This window comes from Staurois parvus, unplaced genomic scaffold, assembly GCF_062004578.1.
Source record: "Staurois parvus isolate SC_StPar_1 unplaced genomic scaffold, SC_StPar_1.0 ptg000090l, whole genome shotgun sequence".
In the NCBI taxonomy this organism is placed as follows: domain Eukaryota; kingdom Metazoa; phylum Chordata; class Amphibia; order Anura; family Ranidae; genus Staurois; species Staurois parvus.
This window is the reverse complement of record NW_028317886.1, coordinates 12569143-12590314: the sequence shown is the minus strand read 5'-3', so window position 1 is coordinate 12590314 and position 21172 is coordinate 12569143. Positions and strand designations below refer to the sequence as shown.

Sequence of the window (21172 nt, the reverse complement as noted above, 5' to 3'; positions counted from 1 at the left end):
GTAAGCCTAAGGCTACTTTCACACTGAGGAGTTTTTAAAGTGGTTTTGCGTTAAAAAAAGTGCCTGAAAATCTCAAGAAAAATGCTTCCCTATGTACAGTATGTGAATGTCTGTTTTCACACTGAAGTGTTGCGCTTGTGCTGCGGTGTAAACACTCCTGCTTGCAGCATCTTTGGTGCATGTTTGGTGAGCTAAAGAAAAAACAAAAAACATAATGTCAATGGCATGGCCTGCAAAGAGTCCGGACCTCAATCCAATTGAAATCAATGGAAAATGCCTGAAAAGCGCATAAAAAAACCCCCTAAAAACGCCTCTGGGAAGTGTTTTTGGTGCAGTTTTAAAGTCACAAGTCCTATGCGTTTTTGCTGTGTTTTTGCGGCAGATCAGTGTGAAAGTAGCCTAAGTATTACAGACAGGGCAGGGTAGCATTGAGTCATTGAGAGGTAGTACCTAACCCAAGTGTTAAAACATAAAATACACTACATTCCAAATTATTATGCAAATTCTATTTAAGTGTCACAAAAATGCAATATTTTGTTTTTCAGTTTAACTCATGGATGGGATTGTGTGTCAGGGCTCTTTTGATCACTGAAAACAATCTCGGACACTTGTGATAATTAGATTGGCCAGTGAGGCCAATTTAAGGAAAAACTACTAAAGGACGGTGTTCCACATTATTAAACAGAGCACCATTTTCAAGCAATATGGGGAAGAAAAAGGATCTCTCTGCTGCTGAAAAGAGTGAAATAGTTCAATGCCTTGGACGAGGTATGAAAACATTAGATATTTCACGAAAACGTAAGCGTGATCATCGCACTATTAAGAGATTTGTGGCTGATTCAGAGCACAGACGGGTTCATGCAGATAAAGGCACATTGAGGAAGATTTCTGCCAGATCCATGCATCGGATCAAGAGAGCAGCTGCTAAAATACCATTACATAGCAGCAAACAGATATTTGAAGCTGCTCCTGCCTCTGGAGTCCCACGGACATCAAGGTGTAGAGTCCTCCAGAGTCTTGCAACTGTGCATAAATCTTCTATTCAGCCACCACTAACCAATGCTCACAAGCAGAAACGGCTGCATTGGGCAGAAAAATACATGAAGACTAATTTTCAAACAGTCCTGTTCACTGATGAGTGCCGTGCAACCCTGGATGGTCCAGATGGATAGAGTAGTGGATGGTTGGTGGACGGCCACCCTGTTCCAACAAGGCTGTGACGTCAGCAAGGCGGTGGTGGAGTCTTGTTTTGGCCCGGAATCATGGGAACAGAGCAGGTCGGCCCCTTTAGAGCCCCTGAAGGTGTAAAGATGACCTCTGCAAAGTATGTGGAGTTTATGACTGATCACTTTCTTCCCTGGTACAGAAGGAAGAACTATGCTTTCCATAATAAAATCATCTTCATGCATGACAATGCACCATCTCATGCTGCAAAGAATACCTCTGCATCAATGGCTGCTATGGGGATAAAAGGAGAGAAAGTCATGGTGTGGCCTCCATCCTCCCCTGACTTCAATCCTATTGAAAACCTTTGGAGCATCCTCAAGCAAAAGATCTATGAGGGTGGGAGGAAGTTTACATCCAAACAGCAGCTCTGGGAGGCTATTCTGACATCTTGCAAACAAATTCAAGCAGAAACGGTCCAAAAACTCACAAGTTCAATGGATGCAAGACTTGTGAAGCTGCTATCAAATAAGGGGTCCTATGTTAAATGTAACGTGACCTGTTAAAATGTTTAAAAAGTTAAAATGTTGTTAAAAGTTTGATTGAAATAGCTTTTGATTTCAGTAAATATGCTGCAAACACAACAAATGACAATTTTCAGTTCTTTACAACCTATAAAATGTTTTGAAACTTACTGTGCGTAATAATTTGGAACAGTGCATTGTAAGTGTTTTATGTTTAAAAAAAATACTGTTATCATTAGGAGGTTTGTTCAATAAAATTTGAATTGTACTCTTAATAGTTGATAACATGAGAATTATGCGGACTGTTATTTACATCCAATTATTTAGGTAAATATGAAAAATATCATTTGCATAATAATTTGGAACACGGTGTATGCAGCGCTAAAGCTAGACTATAAATTCTAAAATACGTTATGCATGATATACATATGCAGATAAACAATAGAAAGCTTGGTGCAAAGACCAATAATGTGAAAATATGCTAGATATCTTGAAGACAAAGCCAAGAGTAAAAGTGACTATGGTGTCAAAGTCAATAAATCCGTAGGTGTTGCAAAATGCTAAGAGAAATCCATGACATCTGTGGTATAGAAAGTGAATGTCGACTGCACTAACCAGATAGTGCAATGGATTGCGCATTGGAGTAAATAAGACCTACTCCTGGCCACTGGATCCAAGACACTGCAACATGGATGGTCATTAGGTCAGCTACCTCCAGGTACTCTGTGTCATCTCCAGGTATTCCGTCATTAGCCACCAGAGGGATGTAACACGCTCTCTTATATCAGGAAACACCTCCCATCATCAGCCACCAGGGGGATGTTGCACACTCTCATGTGTCAGGAATCACCTTGGGGGGCTTGTGGAATAAAACAAGCCCAGGAGAGACGTATCCGATAGTGTAGTAATTTTATTTCCAAAGATGTAATAAAAACAAGCATTCAACTTACATAAAATTCCAAAGATGACCGCCGGTCGGGCATAGAGACCATGTGGGCTAAGGTCACTGTGTGGGGGGGCACCACCCTAACCCAAGTGTTATCTGTCCAAGCAGCCTTACTGAGGTATAAAAACGAAGGCTTTTTTAAGCATAGGGAGAATTCTACCTGCATCAAGAATATTGCATGAGTGAAGCAACTGTAGGACTCTAGAGCAGTGGTTCTCAACCTGTGGGTCGCGACCCCTTTGGGGGTCAAACGACCCTTTCACAGGGGTCCCCTAAGACCATCAGAAAACACATATTTCCGATGTGTAAAGAGCAGCTACTGTGTAGAAAGCAGCTGCTGTGTTGAAAGCAGCTACTCTGTTAAAAGCAGCTACTGTGTTGAAAGCAGCAGTATTGGAGGTAAAACAACACTCATGAATTATAATTACTGGGTAAATAATTTTATGGTTGGGGGTCACCACAACATGAGGAACTGTATTAAAGGGTCACGGCATTAGGAAGGTTGAGAACCACTGCTCTAGAGGTTATTCCAGGTATAGGAAGTAGCCAAATCCATTTGTTACTAAATAAACAAAAAAAAAAAGAAGTATGCATAGTACTTGTGGTCATAACAAGATCCACAACTCCTAAAGCTTAGGTATCCTCTAATATAAAAGAATTTTGTGACTTGTCCGTTAGGAAAAGGAACATAATCTCTTGAATTAGAGTATGCTCTTCTGTGATTCTGATCAGAACGTTATCATTTTCTGAGCCCTTGCTGAAAATTCAGCTTAGGGCTGCTTGTGTCATAAGAGCACACATAGCACACAGATTATGTCCCCCCCCCCCCTTTCACTCCTAAAAGTTAGGAACAGCATGCAGAGAGAGGGAGGCATTGCACAAGACTTAAGTTTTAGGGTGAATTCACAGAGGAACGGAGAGCTGCCATAGTGCTTTACCGCTCCAGTGGCTAATCCATTCCTGCGTGCAGTAGGAGGCAGTGTGGTGTGGGATGCAGAACATGGCTTCCTTTTTTTTTACAAACTTTGTGCAAAGTGTACAAAATGCACACTTCATTCATGGCAATGTACAGCAGCACAATGCGCAGCATTGCTGTACTATGCCATGTGACTCGGCACCCTGCATTGCGATAAAATGCAGCATGTCTGCATTTTATTGCAGCATTCTACAGCGCAGCTCTAGGCTACACTGCAGTGTGAATGGGACACACAGGAAACACTTGTTTTCTGTGTGTCCTTGTAGTGACAGGCATTTTACAATACAGTAAACTGCCTCTCACCGCGCAAAGTTAAAATTCAGTTTTGGACTTCAAGACTTGTGTCAAAAAAGGTAAATCTAACTGGTGCAACTTGAGAGGAAACACAAAGCACTCTATGCTTAGAGAAGGTAGAGGTTTTTGAGGAGGAGACTTTTGAGGGTGTCCTCTGTGTAGAAATGCCACTTTTTTCAGTAATGTCTCTAATAACGTCCAAAGCATCACCAAAAAGACAGCCTCCCTTAAACGGTAAGTGTATGAGAAGTCTTTTATATGTAGCATTAGCCGACTAGGCTTAAAGGGTAACTCCACTTTTGTGGGAAAAAAGTGATCAAATAACCAAAAAATTAATATAGCACCTACAACTGCAATATAAGTCATATTCTAATTGAATTTTAGTAAAAATTCAATCTGCAGCGCTGTAGTACTCTAAAATGCAATGCAATTTGGCTGAATGGAAGTGTTCTGTACACAGATGGTGTACAGGACACCCACCAGAAATGTAAGTTCCTGCTTGTGTGATTGGCATACTAATTTTCCCAGAAGTCTGCACTAAGATACAATCAAATTTTGGACATTGCCTGCAACAAAAATAAAATTTTTGTGAGATACTCCCAAAGGGAAATCACATCGAAAGGGCTGTAGAACTTGCCGATTTCCTTATTAAAGCCCTGCAGGTACAGCAGCTGACTGATAATTATAAAACAACTCTCATACAGGTTTTTATTCTCCACAAAAGTAGAGTTACTCTTTACATCATAAACTTCTATGTACAGTCAAGTCCATAAATATTGGGACATTGACACAATTCTAACATTTTTGGCTCTATACACCACCACAATGGATTTGAAATGAAACGAACAAGATGTGCTTTAACTGCAGACTGTCAGCTTTAATTTGAGGGTATTTACATCCAAATCAGGTGAACGGTGTAGGAGTTACAACAGTTTGCATATGTGCCTCCCACTTGTTAAGAGACCAAAAGTAATGGGACAGAATAATAATCATAAATCAAACTTTCACTTTTTAATACTTGTTTGCAAATCCTTTGCAGTCAATTACAGCCTGAAGTCTGGAACGCATAGACATCACCAGACGCTGGGTTTCATCCCTGGTGATGCTCTGCCAGGCCTCTACTGCAACTGTCTTCAGTTCCTGCTTGTTCTTGGGGCATTTTCCCTTCAGTTTTGTCTTCAGCAAGTGAAATGCATGCTCAATCGGATTCAGGTCAGGTGATTGATTTGGCCATTGCATAACATTCCACTTCTTTCCCTTAAAAAACTCTTTGGTTGCTTTTGCAGTATGCTTTGGGTCATTGTCCATCTGCACTGTGAAGTGGCGTCCAATGAGTTCTGAAGCATTTGGCTGAATATGAGCAGATAATATTGCCCGAAACACTTCAGAATTCATCCTGCTGCTTTTGTCAGCAGTCACATCATCAATAAATACAAGAGAACCAGTTCCATTGGCAGCCATACATGCCCACGCCATGACACTACCACCACCATGCTTCACTGATGAGGTGGTATGCTTAGGATCATGAGCAGTTCCTTTCCTTCTCCATACTCTTCTCTTCCCATCACTCTGGTACAAGTTTATCTTGGTCTCATCTGTCCATAGGATGTTGTTCCAGAACTGTGAAGGCTTTTTTAGATGTCGTTCGGCAAACTCTAATCTGGCCTTCCTGTTTTTGAGGCTCACTACTGGTTTACATCTTGTGGTGAACCCTCTGTATTCACTCTGGTGAAGTCTTCTCTTGATTGTTGACTTTGACACACATACACCTACCTCCTGGAGAGTGTTCTTGATCTGGCCAACTGTTGTGAAGGGTGTTTTCTTCACCAGGGAAAGAATTCTTCGGTCATCCACCACAGTTGTTTTCTGTGGTCTTCCGGGTCTTTTGGTGTTGCTGAGCTCACCAGTGCGTTCCTTCTTTTTAAGAATGTTCCAAACTGTTGTTTTGGCCACGCCAAATGTTTTTGCTATCTCTCTGATGGGTTTGTTTTGTTTTTTCAGCCTAATGATGGCTTGCTTCACGGATAGTGACAGCTCTTTGGATCTCATCTTGAGAGTTGACAGCAACAGATTCCAAATGCAAATAGCACACGTGAAATGAACTCTGGACCTTTTATCTGCTCATTGTAATTGGGATAATGAGGGAATAACACATACCTGGCCATGGAACAGCTGAGAAGCCAATTGTCCCATTACTTTTGGTCCCTTACCAAGTGGAACGCACATATGCAAACTGTTGTAATTTCTACACCGTTCACCTGATTTGGATGTAAATGCCCTCAAATTAAAGCCGACAGTCTGCAGTTAAAGCACATCTTGTTTGTTTCATTTCAGATCCATTGTGGTGGTGTATAGAGCCAAAACTGTTAGAATTGTGTCGATGTCCCAATATTTATGGACCTGACTGTATGTGGATAGAAATCAAAGCCATCTTGGAAATTTGTGTGATGACCCATAGTATAGCGTCAACACAGTGAAGTAGAAAAAGTAACCTCTGAAGGTGCTCTGATAAAGTAGGATCCTGTAAAACAGGACTGCGTTTCTTGCACATGTTTAGGTCAAGGTGGCTGTGGACTGACAGATAAACGGCAGAGCTGGACCTGCGAGCCTAAATAGAGCTCTCAAGAGTGTTCCAAATTTTCTATGTGCAGGATCCTTAAAAGATAAAGATACCTTTTGGTGAAATTGTAAGATGTTTATTAAAATATAGGAAGAATGGATCCTCTATTGGTACTGTACATCTCACAGCAAACTCCCTTTCTATAGGATAGAGTTTTGTGATAATTTTTGGAGGAGAGAAAATCTTTAAATTCATAGATTGCTTTAAGTGGTAAGGTTTTAGTGCCAAATGTGAAAAGTTTTCACAGATGTGAAATACATTCCAAACGTGTCGATTATGACAGTAACAGTCAGAATTCAGGGCAAACCTGTCTTACCTGTCTACGACGCTGGTCCTTGGAAAGGGTCCAGGTTTCGCCTGTCAAAGTGGGCATACCTCTAAAAGGGTCTTCAGTGACTGAGTTCCATTGCAGTGGACTTGGAACTGGATTTGTATAGCACACTGCAGATGACTACAACATGCTGCACTAAGTGCAAAGCTGAGTGCGCATGCAGGATTCAGTGCCTGAAGCAACATTACAGACAGTCCTCACAGCATAGAATCTGGGCACAGTTGCACCAATCCAGAGGCACCTTTTCTAATCTAGTAGCAAGTAAACAGATTCTTGCGCTCGGAAGTTGGCCCTAGACATAGCAGTTGCTTATACTTCCCTCCTGGCTTTACTGGACATGCCTCACCTTGCTGCCCTCTCAAGACTGGGGATGTCTGGATACACTGAAACCATAAAATAAAACAGGGGGCCAATCAGCCTAGTGCATTATCCTCAATTCTTGACTGTGATGTGATGTATCATGGACTGGAAGTTGCTGTTTTACTATGACAAACTTTAATTCACCTGTCAGTTTGTGAGAATAATACTTACTACAGTTTTACTAATAAAAGTCAAGTTTGGAGGATAATGCACTAGGCTGGTGCGCCCTCTGTTTTGTTTTAAGGATTCAGTGCACCTCTTCTAATGTAATAAACAGAAAACTGTGAGAAGTTGATTGAAGAATTGATTGAAGATTTCGAAGTGAAAATGATAAAATAATAAAGTTATGACTGTTTCTCCACAAGGGAGAAGAGGTCCATCATCTTTGGACACTATAAAAAAACCCTCAAGACTCAGGGAGTGAGGGAGAGTTACGGTACAAGGCTACAACCCATGGTCTATAAATACTATGCCTGTACAGTACAATTAAGATATATATTGCCCACTCACAAAGAAATGATCAGTCTAAAAATCGAATGGTAGGTGTATTGTAACACTGAGAGACAGAATAGCAACAAAAATTCCAAAGAAATGCATGTATAACAAATTATCCACGGATTTGCATATATATATTTTTTTTAATCGCACCAATACTATATACCATTTTATATACTGTAAACTAGTGGTGTCCAACCTGCGGACCACGATGGATTTGAATGTGGCCCAATACAAAATCGTAAACGTACTTAAAAATGTTTTTTGTTTTTTAAATTTTTTTGCAAAAATGTGTTTACACTGAACGAACACATGCAGGCGAAAAACAATTTGACAGTGTCTCTTTACTGAAATTTTAGAAGTTTTATCCTCCCAGAGAAAAATATCCCACTCTTCACAATCACGCCTTATTCATGTCATGAGTTTTCGGGAAGCGCCTATATTTATGAGCAACTATTTTCAAGGATGAAGCACACAAAAATGGCAAAATTAGAACCAAAATATCTGATCAGCACCTTGGGAACTTGTGATATGCCCAAATCTTTCTGCTCATCAGCTATCCTTATTGTTATTGTGCTTTATGTGTGGCCCAAGACAATTCCTCTTCTTCCAATGTGGCCCAGGGAAGGTAAAAATTTGGACACCCCTGTTGCAAACAATTCATTAAAAAAATAATTTTAGCATTGCATTCTTTAGGTTTTGATTAAATTGAGTAATGTCCGTTTTATCTAGTTATATCCATCTGCGATGCAACATAGGTCTATGTTTAATTTTTAAATGTACCAGAGTGAGTAACCTATTTGGCCAGTACCACAACAATGGTTAGTGAAGAGCTTAGGTATTTTATATGTATATACAGATACATTCCACAGTAACACTTTATTATACTACTGATGGTAGAGTGGAATGATGGACAGCCATTACCCTTCAAATTTATGGAGGTACCCCCCAAGGATTCATTAACCTATTGTTAAGAAGCAATGATATCTGGCATTGTTTTGCTGTTATGTGTGGTCTACTAGAACTGCTGAAGTGTGGTGTATGACAATTAACTATGTCTACGGAATACCCAGCTTTCAACCTTGCATCTCACATGAGTGGTTGGACCTGTATGTAGCCCCATATGTTATGCCCACCTAAATGAAGAATAATGTATTGACATATTGGGTAGAGCTACATGACAATTTATAAACGTCCATGCAATCCTAGCAGCTGGGTTGAGAAGAGAGAGGATACAGTATATACACTGCACTGGCATCTGTGGTCCTGCTCATTTATTGTAAAACAACTTTTTAGGTAAGTGTTTTCCTGATCCTGTTAGCCGGTGCCACTTTTAGGCCTCTTGCACACGGTACTGATGATGTTTGAGCATCTGCTTTTTTTAACATAATTCCAGGCACTTGTTTTGCACGTATTTATGCGCATATTTGTGAGCATATGCAAGTTCATGCATTTGCATGTACAATATATTCTTAGGGAAAATGAATTCATATATTTATGCTCATATGCACGTATTCACATGCAGACAGTGTAAATTACTGACCAAAAATGCAGATTTTCCTATTTTTCCTTTTTGCTGAGGAATATGCAGCGCTTATTTACACGCCTGTATGGAAAGGCACATTGTAAAAATTGGGCTACATTTTACCACAGTAAAAAAAATGCTGTACTGAGCTTTTTCAAGTTGCAGTGTGCAAGAGGCCTTAAAAACTCCACACAGACGTCTAGGAGAAAATCTGCAAAATGATAGAACATGCAGGCACAGATCACAAGTTCTAAGGTGACTGGGATTAGGCTTTTCAAGTGACAGTTGATTAAGGATCCAATGAATAATTTAGAAATATTACCTTGTTCCACAAATTTCCATTTCTTTTACCTATGTGCCTGAAACTTTCACAGAAACTTGTAATACAAGTACAAAACATATACACATGCAGCCATATGCTTACCTTGTTCTGTGCATGTTTGCCACCAAGTATTTCACCTTGTTCACTGGAGTCAAAGATTTTAAAGGTTTCTGAAAGGCAGGGATCTTTGTTTTCCCCCTGAGCAGATTTTTCCTTTACACTGGTTAACATCATTTCAAGAACCGAAGGAGAACCTTCTTCACTAACATGTAATTTAGTGCCCTCATGGACATCAAATTCTCCAATCTTGAGATCTAAATGGAATGTAGACCCAAAAAAACATGGTTTAATATTAATAATATTTTATGTGACCAATGCTGTGAAATGGAACTCAGGGAAATCACAGTTAGTGATAATAGCATGGACTGTTTTCCTGAAGATTCACATTTGCTTAAAGGGTAACTCCACTTTCATTGGAAAAAAATACTGCTTAGAAAATAATAATATTGCATACACAATTGCAGCACAAGCCACAATGTAATATCATGTTATTACAAATTACCTTTCCTGTTCAATCTGCAGTGCTGTAATTTTCTGTAAAATGTAATGTAATATGGCAGTCTGGATGCATTGTATACATAGATGTATGGAATGTCAGAAATGTCATTTTCTGCTTGTGTGGTTGGCTCACTGATTTTCCCAGAGGTCTACACTAAGATACAAATCAGATCACCTGAATAAAGTTATCACTCATTTAGTGGGTAGTGATCAAGGGGAATTTATCCTGGGAAGGTCCACCATAATGAACATACGTAGACTTTTCCATAACCTCCAATGTTCCCATGCCAATTTCCATACACGAGTGATTGTCTCCCTAGACACCTATAAAGCCTTTGACAGCATAGAATGGCTGTACCTGTTTCGCTTATTGCAGCTTTATGGTTTTGGCCCTTGATTCATTGCATGGATCAGGCTTTTATACATGGACTCGTTGCCAAGGTTCGAGTGAATGCACACATTTCTAGCCCTTTTTCCATTTAGCGTGGTACATGACAAGGGTGACCCTTACAATGCTGTTATTTGTCCTTGCAAAAGAGCTCCTAGCTATCCTCATCCATGACTCATCCAATATCAGGGGCATGACTATTAGCACTTTGGAAGAACATCTCACTATACACAGATGACACCCTGATTTATTTTGCTGACCCTAATGATTCCTTACGTTGCCTTCTGAAATTGATAGAAGAGTTCAGTGATTACTCTGGATTCCGGACTAATTGGGAGAAATCTAATCTTTTCCCCATCCATCAGGCAGCAGTCCTGAAAATCCCCTCATATTCACAACTCCAAGTGGTATGTTCCATTAGATATTTGGGAATTGGGGTACAGCTGCTTCTACAAACTTATATATAATGTAATGTATATAACTTGTCCCCTGTTCCAGATATGTAGCAATAGGCTTCAAAAGGTGTCAAGTACTTGTGTCATATTAACAAACCTCAGGGGTCTAAATCCTTCTTTCAGTTACAAGGGGACTTTAACCTCCTGTCCAATTATCTGTTCTATTATTACCAACTTTGTCATGCCTTACAGGCTTAATTCGGAACATGGGACAACCTGACCCAAATCACTCCCGTTGAGAAATTACTGAGGAGGCCAAGTGCTACCAAATTAAATTTCTAGGTATCATTCTCCACTTATGGCAGACTCGAATTCCAAATAAGTTTTCACTCAGCATAAATGGTCTATGCCTGGCCCTCAGCTTACAGACTGACTTGTCAGAATTGCTGCTGCCAGGGACCCAAAGAGTGACGAAGAAATGGTGAGGACAACGCTGGATCTCTGAACAAGTCAGTGTCCAGTATTTGTACCTGCTGAATTTGAATTCTAGGTTTTGCTTTCTAGGGTGAAGATCCGCTTTACCACCATGTTACACCCATAATTAGAGTGTAACATGGTACCAAGCGGACCCACCCCACCCCTAAAAGGCCCCGTCTCTGAAAGCATGTGAGGGTTCTTCTCCCCCGAAACAGTTTTGAAATCGACAGATGTGTGGGGCTCCACCAGCACAGCTGTGTTATTCAATCACAGGGATTTGTTAAAGAATGAATGAACTACAAATCTGATCTGACACCTTGCCAGAGAGTATTGTAGTTCTCAATGGAATACAAGTGCAGAGATAAGCTCATTCGTAGTCCAATGACATTTCCTCCAGCTTTCTAACTGAAAACCCAAACCTTGGTATGAACAGAGAGCTGGAGGAAGAGTCTGCAGCACCATGGAATTGCCTCCATGATCCACTGATCACAGCTGCAATGCCTTCAGGCTCATTTGCAAAAAAAAAAAAAAGCATAATTTTTCTCAAAAAAAATGTGCATTTTTAATTAATTAATTTATTTTTTTCAAGAGGTGTACTTATACTTGTACTAAAGCATGAAATCTTTTGTTTTACCCTTGGTCCTTTTAATAGCTTACAAAATTCCAGTATAAAGCTACCCAAAGACATTAGTAAATAAATAATTCAAAGGATCTTTCTTCCATTTGTTAGGCAAAAAGTCAAGCATTATTGTATCTTACAATGTATCAGAAATCCTCGGAGCCAGCACTTACCCATGGAAAACGCTAGACTATCAATCAAAACATTCCTGCCTTGATGTCAGGCTTTTCCAAGTATGCACTCTCAGCAGGTGTACTGTATATATACTTTAAACAGCTTATCCAAAATTTAGGAACATTTCCTGTACCATGTTTCCTCAGTAAAATGAAAGTTAGCAGAAACGCACAATGCATCTTCATAGTGCTTTTTGTGCGCTCCCAACAAATATTACAGAGGTAACTTGTAAAAATAATGCTGATCGACTACCAACCGCAGACACTCTTTTAGCACCAATTTTCCTCTCAGGAATGTATTCTTGCTCGTGTGTAACCTGAATTAAATAATGGTACAATTGCAGAACAATTGGCACAAAATGAAAGGAGTGGAATAACGGTATGTATAGTGGAGAATAGATTGGATGGCTTTATCCACCCAGGTCTGGTGCTAGACTATTTTGCGCCCTAGGCAAGACCAGCTGCTTGCGCCCCCCCAAAAAAAAAATAAAACAAAATATGAAACTGCTAAATTTCTTTCAATTTGCAAAAATAAATGAAATAAGATGCCACCAGCACCAATATTAACGACAATATATATATATATAACCAAAAATAAATTAACTATATTAATCAGACAGAGAAAAAAAAAGACAGTTACAAAACACCACAGTGGTCAGCAGCCGCCAGCCAGCTTGCAGTATGGGACTGAGTCTGCGAGGAATACTGGAAGGAGCGGCACTCAGCTGCTACACTGGCCCCAGAAACCCGGCATCTTTCTCTGTTCTTTCTTCCTCCCCCTCTGCCGCCCCTCCAGTCAGCTGAAGGATCATTCATAACGTGGCGGCATCCCTCATGATCAATCAACATCCACTCCCCTCACCATTGTCTACACCCCCTCCTCCTGTCACCCCCTCCTCCTAGGTTCAGCTTACCACTGATTGCTCGTGCTGGGGTGCAGATTCCAGGCTGCGGTTCTCAGTGAGGACAGGTGGCCTCTCAGCACTACACCACTTGATTGGCTCCAGCTGTGTAGAAGAAAGCGGAGCCAGCCCTGGACACGCACCCATTAGGTCACTAGTCAGCTCTCTGTTACAGCTGGAGGATCATGTCCAGGAGTGTGTACCAGTGTGTGTATCGGAGATGTACAAACTGATCAGAGACAGCTGACCGCCTGGGGTCCTGGGCTAATGTCATCACCTCCCATCGTACCCATCCAGGGGGAGCCCGCACTTCACTGCTACATGGAAGACTGATATATATATATACACACATACTAATTGGTCTTGTGTGTGGACAGGCTGTGAGACAATTGTGCAGAGTAAAGATACAATCATTCCCCCATCATTCCCTTTGTATGAGGAGAGGGGGACTCTGCAGAGATACGAAGAATTCATACAAGAGGTCCATAGGCCAGAGAGAGAGAGTGCCAGCCTGTGCTGTGCCCAGGTGCCCCTAGGTGACAGTGCGCCCTAGGCAGCTACTTAGTTTGCCTAGTGGAAGCACCAGCCCTGTAACCACTTATAAAGAAGAATAATACAGTCTTTGTATAAACTGCATTTATTGGTTACTGATAGTCTTCTCCCAACTAATAAGCTATGCATAAGAACTACTTCGGAATGTAAAACTCTAAAAAAAAAAAAAAGGGTAGGGTGAATTGGGAGACTGTGTTCTTTATATAAGCTGTTGTTTGAGGTAGACGCTGATGGCGCTAACTATGTCCACACAATTAATGTTCTTTGGGTGCTTTTAGGTAGGGCACAAAGATGAAAGGACTATCTCTTCATTGCTGTGGAAGACTGATACCATTCTATGAAGAAAAGATGGTCTTGGAGCTAACATCTCCTCGTCTTTGTGAAGAATGAGGAACAGCTTCTCTTAAAGTAGAGCTCCAGTCCCCAGAATATTTTTTTTTTTTTTTAAAGCAGACCCAGGATTTCCTTTTCACTAGCATTATCAATTGGATAAAGTTATTAGTAATAGCCTTGTAATTACTTTCAAATAAGTTAAACTTTACCATGTATCTTGGAAGCAGGCAGGTGCCATGATGGCTGTGGGCATCTGAAGCCCGCAGGTCTTTAATTCCTGGAATTGGTGCTGCTGGCTATCCCAGCATGCACCACTCGATCTCGCGCATGCCCAGTATTGACACTGCTCAGCGAGACTTGTATACTACAGGTTGCCATAACAAGGGCGGGGACGGCGGAAGCCCCTTATGGCAACCTGTACATCAATGCACTTAATTCACACATTGTACATGTCTTCCACACACAGGACTCCGGTAAAATGGTGCCAAACTCCTACCATTCGCGTTATTTCCGGTGTCAAAGTACCGCAACATTAAGTCACTAGGAACCCAAAGAACTCCAGGGATACAGGACACAACAACCCAGGAGACCTTGCGATTCACCTTATGTCATCGCCTAGGCGACCGGGACCGGAACTGCAGTCTTGGAAATGGATTAAAGGCATTTATAATATGAAATAAAAACAATTATCAAAATTGTGCTTTACAACACAGGTAAAATGTACAAAGATGCACTTTAAAAAATGGGAGGAACTCAGCTTTAAAAGGGAGAGCTGCAAGCTTAGATACAAGTCTGACAGACATAATACCATTCAGGAAGGCCAGAGGTTTTTGCAAGAGAATGAACAAGGCCAAACCCTGTCCTTTCGTGTGATTATAGCCAAGTTCTGGTCAAGTCCTGATTGCAAAAAGGCCAGAATGTGAGAAAGTAATCTCTGGGACTGAGGTGCCTGTGTTCACCCCAGCAAACAAGGATTTCCAGGTATGATAATAGATCTTTCTTGCAGGTAGGGAAGGCAGACTTAGAGACTCTTCTGTCCTTTAAGATCTAGGCTTCACCAACTATGCTGTTAAAGCTAGTGACTGAGAAGCAGAATGAAAAAGAGGGCCCTGAGACAGGGACAACTCCAAGTAGTCTGAGTATATCTGTGTACCAGGTTCTTCTATTTGGTGCAATGAGAATCAACTGTTCCTTCCCTTGCTCTATCTTGTGGAGAAGGCAAGGTAGAATTTGCACAGGAGGGAAGGCATAGATTAGCTTCAACAGAGCCCAAGGGATTATCAAGGCATCCAATGTTAGTGCTACAGGATCCATGGTCTTGGCCACAGAAATAGCTTGTATTCGAATATGGAGGCCAGGATATTTACATGTTGGCATGGAGGGCCCATTCCACTTGATCCAGGCAATGGTGACTGGTAATCTGCCTTCCATTTGACCACTCCTGGGATATGAAAAGCAGAGATCGTTGCACAGTGAGTTTGTATCCATGAGATGACATGGCTTACTTATTTTAAGACTGCATGACTTCTGATGTCCCCTTGGTGGCTGATGTTGGCCACAGGCCATGGAGCTGTCTGGGTGTTGCTGAAGGAGGGGCAGTCTAGTGCTGCAGAGCCATCCTTATTGCTGTGAGCTGCAGGCTGTTACTGGGGAGCTTGACTTGCTCCGATGACCATATTCTCGGAAAAGATAGAATGCTCCTTCTCAGCCTGAAAGACTAGCATCTGTTGTTATCACTTTCTGGTGACCAGGAAGCAAAGACTTCCCCACTTGTTAAAGCTGAGCTAGAGGTCCATCAAGCTAGGGAATTATCTTCTTGACTGGACAGGAGCATGGGAAGGTCAAACGTAGGAGCATGCTTGTTTCAAGTCAACAAGATGTGCTGGAGCGGTCTCAAATGAAATTGGGTGAATGGAACAGCCTCCAAGGAGACCTCCATTAGGCCTAAAGCTCTCATGAAGAATATGGATTGAGAGTTTAATCTTTGACCTCAATTCCTGAGTGTGAGCTCTGAGAGCTTTGTTCTAGGACCTTTGTGAATATTCTGGGAGCAGTGGATAGTCCAAATGACACTACGACAAATCAGATGTGACTGTCTCCTACTACAAAGTGTAGAAAGCGCCAATGAAGGGGATACATGGAAATATGCAGATAGGCATCTTCAATGTCTATGGATGCCAAGTATTCCCCTATTTTGGTTGGTTTTAAAAAAGAAAGCAGTGAATGGGTAGCGTTTATGACTCTAATGTGTACCCCTTTGAAACACTGATTTAACACACAGGCCTGGGATGTTAGTGACCAAAAGAGCAGCAAACTGTAGCAGATGTACCCCCAATCTTAGGAGTGAGGATTCTCCTTCATTGGGAAGAGGGCTTTATGGAAGACTTAGTAGTCTTTGTGGGCCACTAGATAAACTAAGAGTGATTTCTCCGTAAGGGATAAGAGGTCAATCAACTGAGTACACTAGCAAAATATTAGGGACACACGGAGTGGGGTAGGGTCAAAGGAAAGGCACCCATTAGATGTGTGAGAAGAAGAAGTGCCTCTAAGTGCAGCATTCCCCTGCTTGATAAAGGAGCACGCTTCCGCCAGTAGACGCCAGCGCATGCTCCGAAACGCGTCACATTGCATTCTGGTTACTGATGTCATCACGCCTACGATGACGTTGCGCTCCAGCGTGCATTCCAGCCACCATGTTGAGGAGTACGTGCATGCCGGCCGGCTCCACATCTGTCTCCCTCCTGTTACCACACTCCTTCCAGTGAGACGCGGACGTACTAGGCACCAGTGACAGCCATTCTACAAGGTGTTTCTACACCATATACCATACATGCCTGTATTACTCTACTATCATGTGAGTGTTCCTACTTTTATGCTATATTAAATTGGTCTGCTGCACTTAGAGGTGCTTCTTCTTCTCTCCTTACTACACAGAGTCTACTACAGTACTGCATGGAGCTTGCCCTTAGTGCCATACGGACCCCCCTAATCCAAGTCACCCAGACTATTTTCACCAACTATTAGACTTTTCGGACTTGGTTCCAGTATTTGTGCTGATTATAATTTCATTTTTCTCACCCATTAGATGTGTCCTCAAAGTTTTGTCAGTGTCCAATCACCTGAAGGAATGAGCCTATAACCCAAGGTCTATGAATGCTCGGCCTGTGTACTGTACCGTACAATTAAGATCTACGTGTGCCAATAGACACAAGGATGACTGCATCGGTCAGCTTTGGTCAGACCAGAACTGACTGTTTATGGGCATAAGGGGGTTGATTTACTAAGGTAAATAGACTGTGCACCTTGCAAATGCAGTTGCACTCATTTTCCTAAGTAAATATAGGGACTCTTGTACACTGCAACATGAAAATGCACAACAAAGTGTTTTTTTTACTGAACTAAAATGCAGCCCATTGTTTACAATTTGAAAAGCTCTGCATAATGATGAAAATAAAAAAAAAGTCTGCAAAGTTGCTACTGCATACTATACTGTAATATACACAAATACAATTGTCATGTTTCCTGCTTGTGTGTGCATGCTTTCAAATACCTTAAAGTAACAAGTATAAATTATATAAATAAATAAAACAAACACAGTCCACAATAATTATTCAAAGTGACAGGTGCTCAGAAAATATGTAAATAAATATATACATAAATAAATATTTTTTAAATACTTGATTAAACGGTGTTGCACTATGGAGATCTGTTTTTTGTTTTAATATACCATGCCCTGTAAGCCTGAGTCCATATTGCGAGGAGAGTGGTCTGAGAGGATTATTAACCCCCAAGGGGGGCCCTAGTGGAGTCGGTGAAGCCAGTGGAGATATTGTCACCAGGAGCACCTATTCAGCATGGAATGAAGTCTTGAAATACTGTGTGTTGAATTGAGCACCATTCATTATTGCACAGTTTGATTATCACATTATTGTGGATTGCTTTTTTACATTTATTTATCTATTTATTTACATATTTTCTGAGCACCTGTCACTTTGAATAATTATTGTGGACTGTTTTTGTTATATTTATTTATTTATATATTTTTTTGAGCACTTGTCACTTTAAATTACACAGAGTGATATCACTCATTAGTTTCACTTTAGTCTGGTTAGCCACTAGGTGGCAGATCAGTAGTTTGCACATTCCTGGAATTCTAGATTTTTTTGGTCATTATATTAAAGCACTAGTCACTTTGGAATATTGTTTCATGTCACGGTATCAGTTTGGCCTATTATATATTTATTATATATCGTTTTATAGGGTATTGTGTGTGATATTGATGAATTCACAGGATTTATTTTATTAATTTACATTTGTATTATATGTCTCTAAAGGGTATTTATTTATTATAGATTGATTTATTGCAATTTTATATGCTGAGCGCTTCATCATATTTTTGGTATTTTATATGTCCTGTGGTATAGGGATTAGGTGATAGCAGCTGGTATTAATAATAGTTATTCTGTGGAGCACAGGAGGACCTCCCTTCAAATGTCATCATACCCGGGATGTTTACTAGACTCTTGTTCGGACAGATTTCAGTGAGTTATGCCTAAGAATTCCAGGCCTACAATAAAAAAACAACACATTTCCATGCAAAAAAAGTACCGCTTTGAGCACATAAATACTGACATAATCAGACCGCTAGGGATATTAATGGGGGTTATGGAACCTTTAAGACACCTATAGATTCATGCTGCCACATTTGCCTTTCTCCGCCGCCCCAGCACACGGTCACACCAAGCCAGCGTCTTGAACCCTGGTAACCTGATCTGCGTGCAGCCAATCACAAAAGGGGGTGTGTTTCATGCATACTTTATTGTACTCTCCAATATACTATACTGCCCATCCTCATTTTTTTCTGCCAAGAATGTCTGATGCTCACACATCTGTATAGTGGGCAAGATGCCTAAATGCGGTAAAGTTTCCCTTTATAAAGAATGCCCAATAAAGGTGCAAGGAAGATAATGATGATAATCAGCAGAGCTTCACCATATTTACTAAGCTCTGAGGAAAACGAATGCAACTGCATGTGCAGAGTACTTGTAAAGTGCACAGTCTATTTGTTTCTAGTAAATCAACCCACGTGTTCTATGCAGACACTTGGAATCTCAGGAAAACAGCTGGTCTACCAGGTTGAATTATGCTTGCTTAGGGGGTATTCCAATTCATGTTTATGCACTGATCTCTCTAACAAACAGTTGTTGAAAATCACAGTGCATGGACAAGTGTCTTTTCATTTAAAACTGAAAATTGTTACTACCTTTTAGAATAATGCAGTATAAAACTAGTACAGATACAAACCCCAAGTACTGTAAGCTTTCATGTATGAGAAAAAAGAAAAAAAAAAAAGAATAATAAAATGTAGCTTCTGTGAGAATGTTTCAAGATGAATCTTGTATACCAGCTATGCACCAAATATATACATGCAAAGGTCTACATGGTCTACTTGTAAGCTGAGCACGCTTTTCAATCAAGACATTGGACATCAAACTAAACAGAACAAGTGGTTTATTGATGGATTATTGATGGACTATGCTTGAAATGCTTTATGGGTATTAAAGGAGATGACTAGCTAAAAGTGTTTTGTTTACTTATTTAATGATTCTACCTAGGATTAGAAATTATTTTATTTTTAGTTGAAAGAACAGTATAGTTCGTCCAATGCACTTTCATGTAGCCCTTGGCTTCTTTGGTAAAATGTAATGTGTTATGTTATATAGTAGCAGGAAAACCTAGTACTAAAATGAGTCATAACAAATAAATCACACTGTAGGCATTTGCATTCCAATAGAACTACAAGGTGATTGAAATCCATTTGACAGCAGTTAATATTCAATTATGTCAGCAGGGTGATACAGCAATCCATATAGATCAGGCTTGCATGTTATCCAAACATGCTACATACAGGGGAGGACTGACCATTCGAGCACTCGGGCATTGCCCCGAGGGCCTGGGGGCAGTAGGGGGCCCCATGAAATGCCCCAGGTATCTTTTTTATAGGCTTTTTTGAGTGTGGGCAAGGACACAGGGGCCCCATGATGTCCTATTGCTCGGGGACCCCATGAGTTGTCAGTCCGCCCCTGGCTACATACATATATGGCAAAGCCTGTAATATAATGGTAACAGGTCTCTGAGCCAAACCTTCTCCTATAGGGCAAAACAGAAATGGTTGTGTAAATTATTACAGTCAAGGTCAAATGTGATTACCAATCTTCAAATGATCTGATAACTAAATAGGCAACGTTAAGGTAGAGCAGTTTCAGTGATAGACCAATGCTTCTGATTTTTAGTCTTTTAAAATTGGTCAAAATCAACCTAAAGTGTCCTGCTTTAAACATTTCTAAGCTAACAAATAAGTTCTGTGCACAAATGCTTTATGGCAAAAAGTATGTGGAGCCCTGACCTCAACCCTACTAAACACGAATTGCGAGCCTTCTCCTCCAACTTTAGAAACATACCTAACAAATGCTCTTTTGGCTGATTAGGCACAAGTTCCCACAGACACACAGACAATTCTGTGAAAAGCATTCCCAGAAAATCAAAGGTTTGGAATGGGACATCCAGAACAAAATCATATAAGTGCGACAATTCTTTTCCCATCCATTGTTCAGTCTCTGCTTAAGAGTGGGTAGTGTAAAGTGCATTGTGTACAAAAAGATCTAAAAAGAATATTACTTTTTTTAGTCCCTATATACACTATCATCACCTGACCTTCACTCTATCTTGCTTATCTACCTTTTGGCAAATGTATAATTATATTTCATAGCAGGATGTTTCAAAAACCTGGGGAAGGCACAGCTGTGTTATATCTGGTACAGCAAAGTATTTTCTTATTTCACAGAAAATGCTTCTCCATATCCCATGCTCTGACACAATCCATAACTCATCATTTAGGGACTATGTGAGTCAGATACAAGAGTGGACACAGCTGGGATCTTTTCTTTCAAGACACACATAGATCTTCGGATGAAAAGATGCACACGTCGCAGAAATAGGTCAATAAACTGCATTTAAGAACATGGAGAAGAACCAAACAGTGGTTTCCAAGCAAGAACTGTGTCACGACTAAAAGTTTCAAGTTAATCCATGCATTCTAGCTGGGGCAGCTTTTTGTAAACTGCAAGGAGTTTAATGGCAGGGGTTCGCAGCAACAATGCCCACATCCAGTCAATAATTTCTCGCATATCATTGTGCTTTTAAGAATTACGTGCATTT

General features: G+C 40.6%; 1 protein-coding gene across 2 annotated transcripts in view; it reads right to left on the bottom strand.

Annotated features, from left to right (window-relative positions):
• MAP9 (microtubule associated protein 9) overlaps window positions 1-21172 on the bottom strand; it is a 132072-nt gene that overhangs the window by 61241 nt on the left and 49659 nt on the right. For both annotated transcript variants that reach the window (XM_089670420.1, XM_089670421.1), the window contains exon 7: window positions 9660-9871. In XM_089670420.1, the coding sequence (XP_089526546.1) occupies window positions 9660-9871 (212 nt within the window). The remainder of the gene's footprint in view (window positions 1-9659; window positions 9872-21172) is intronic.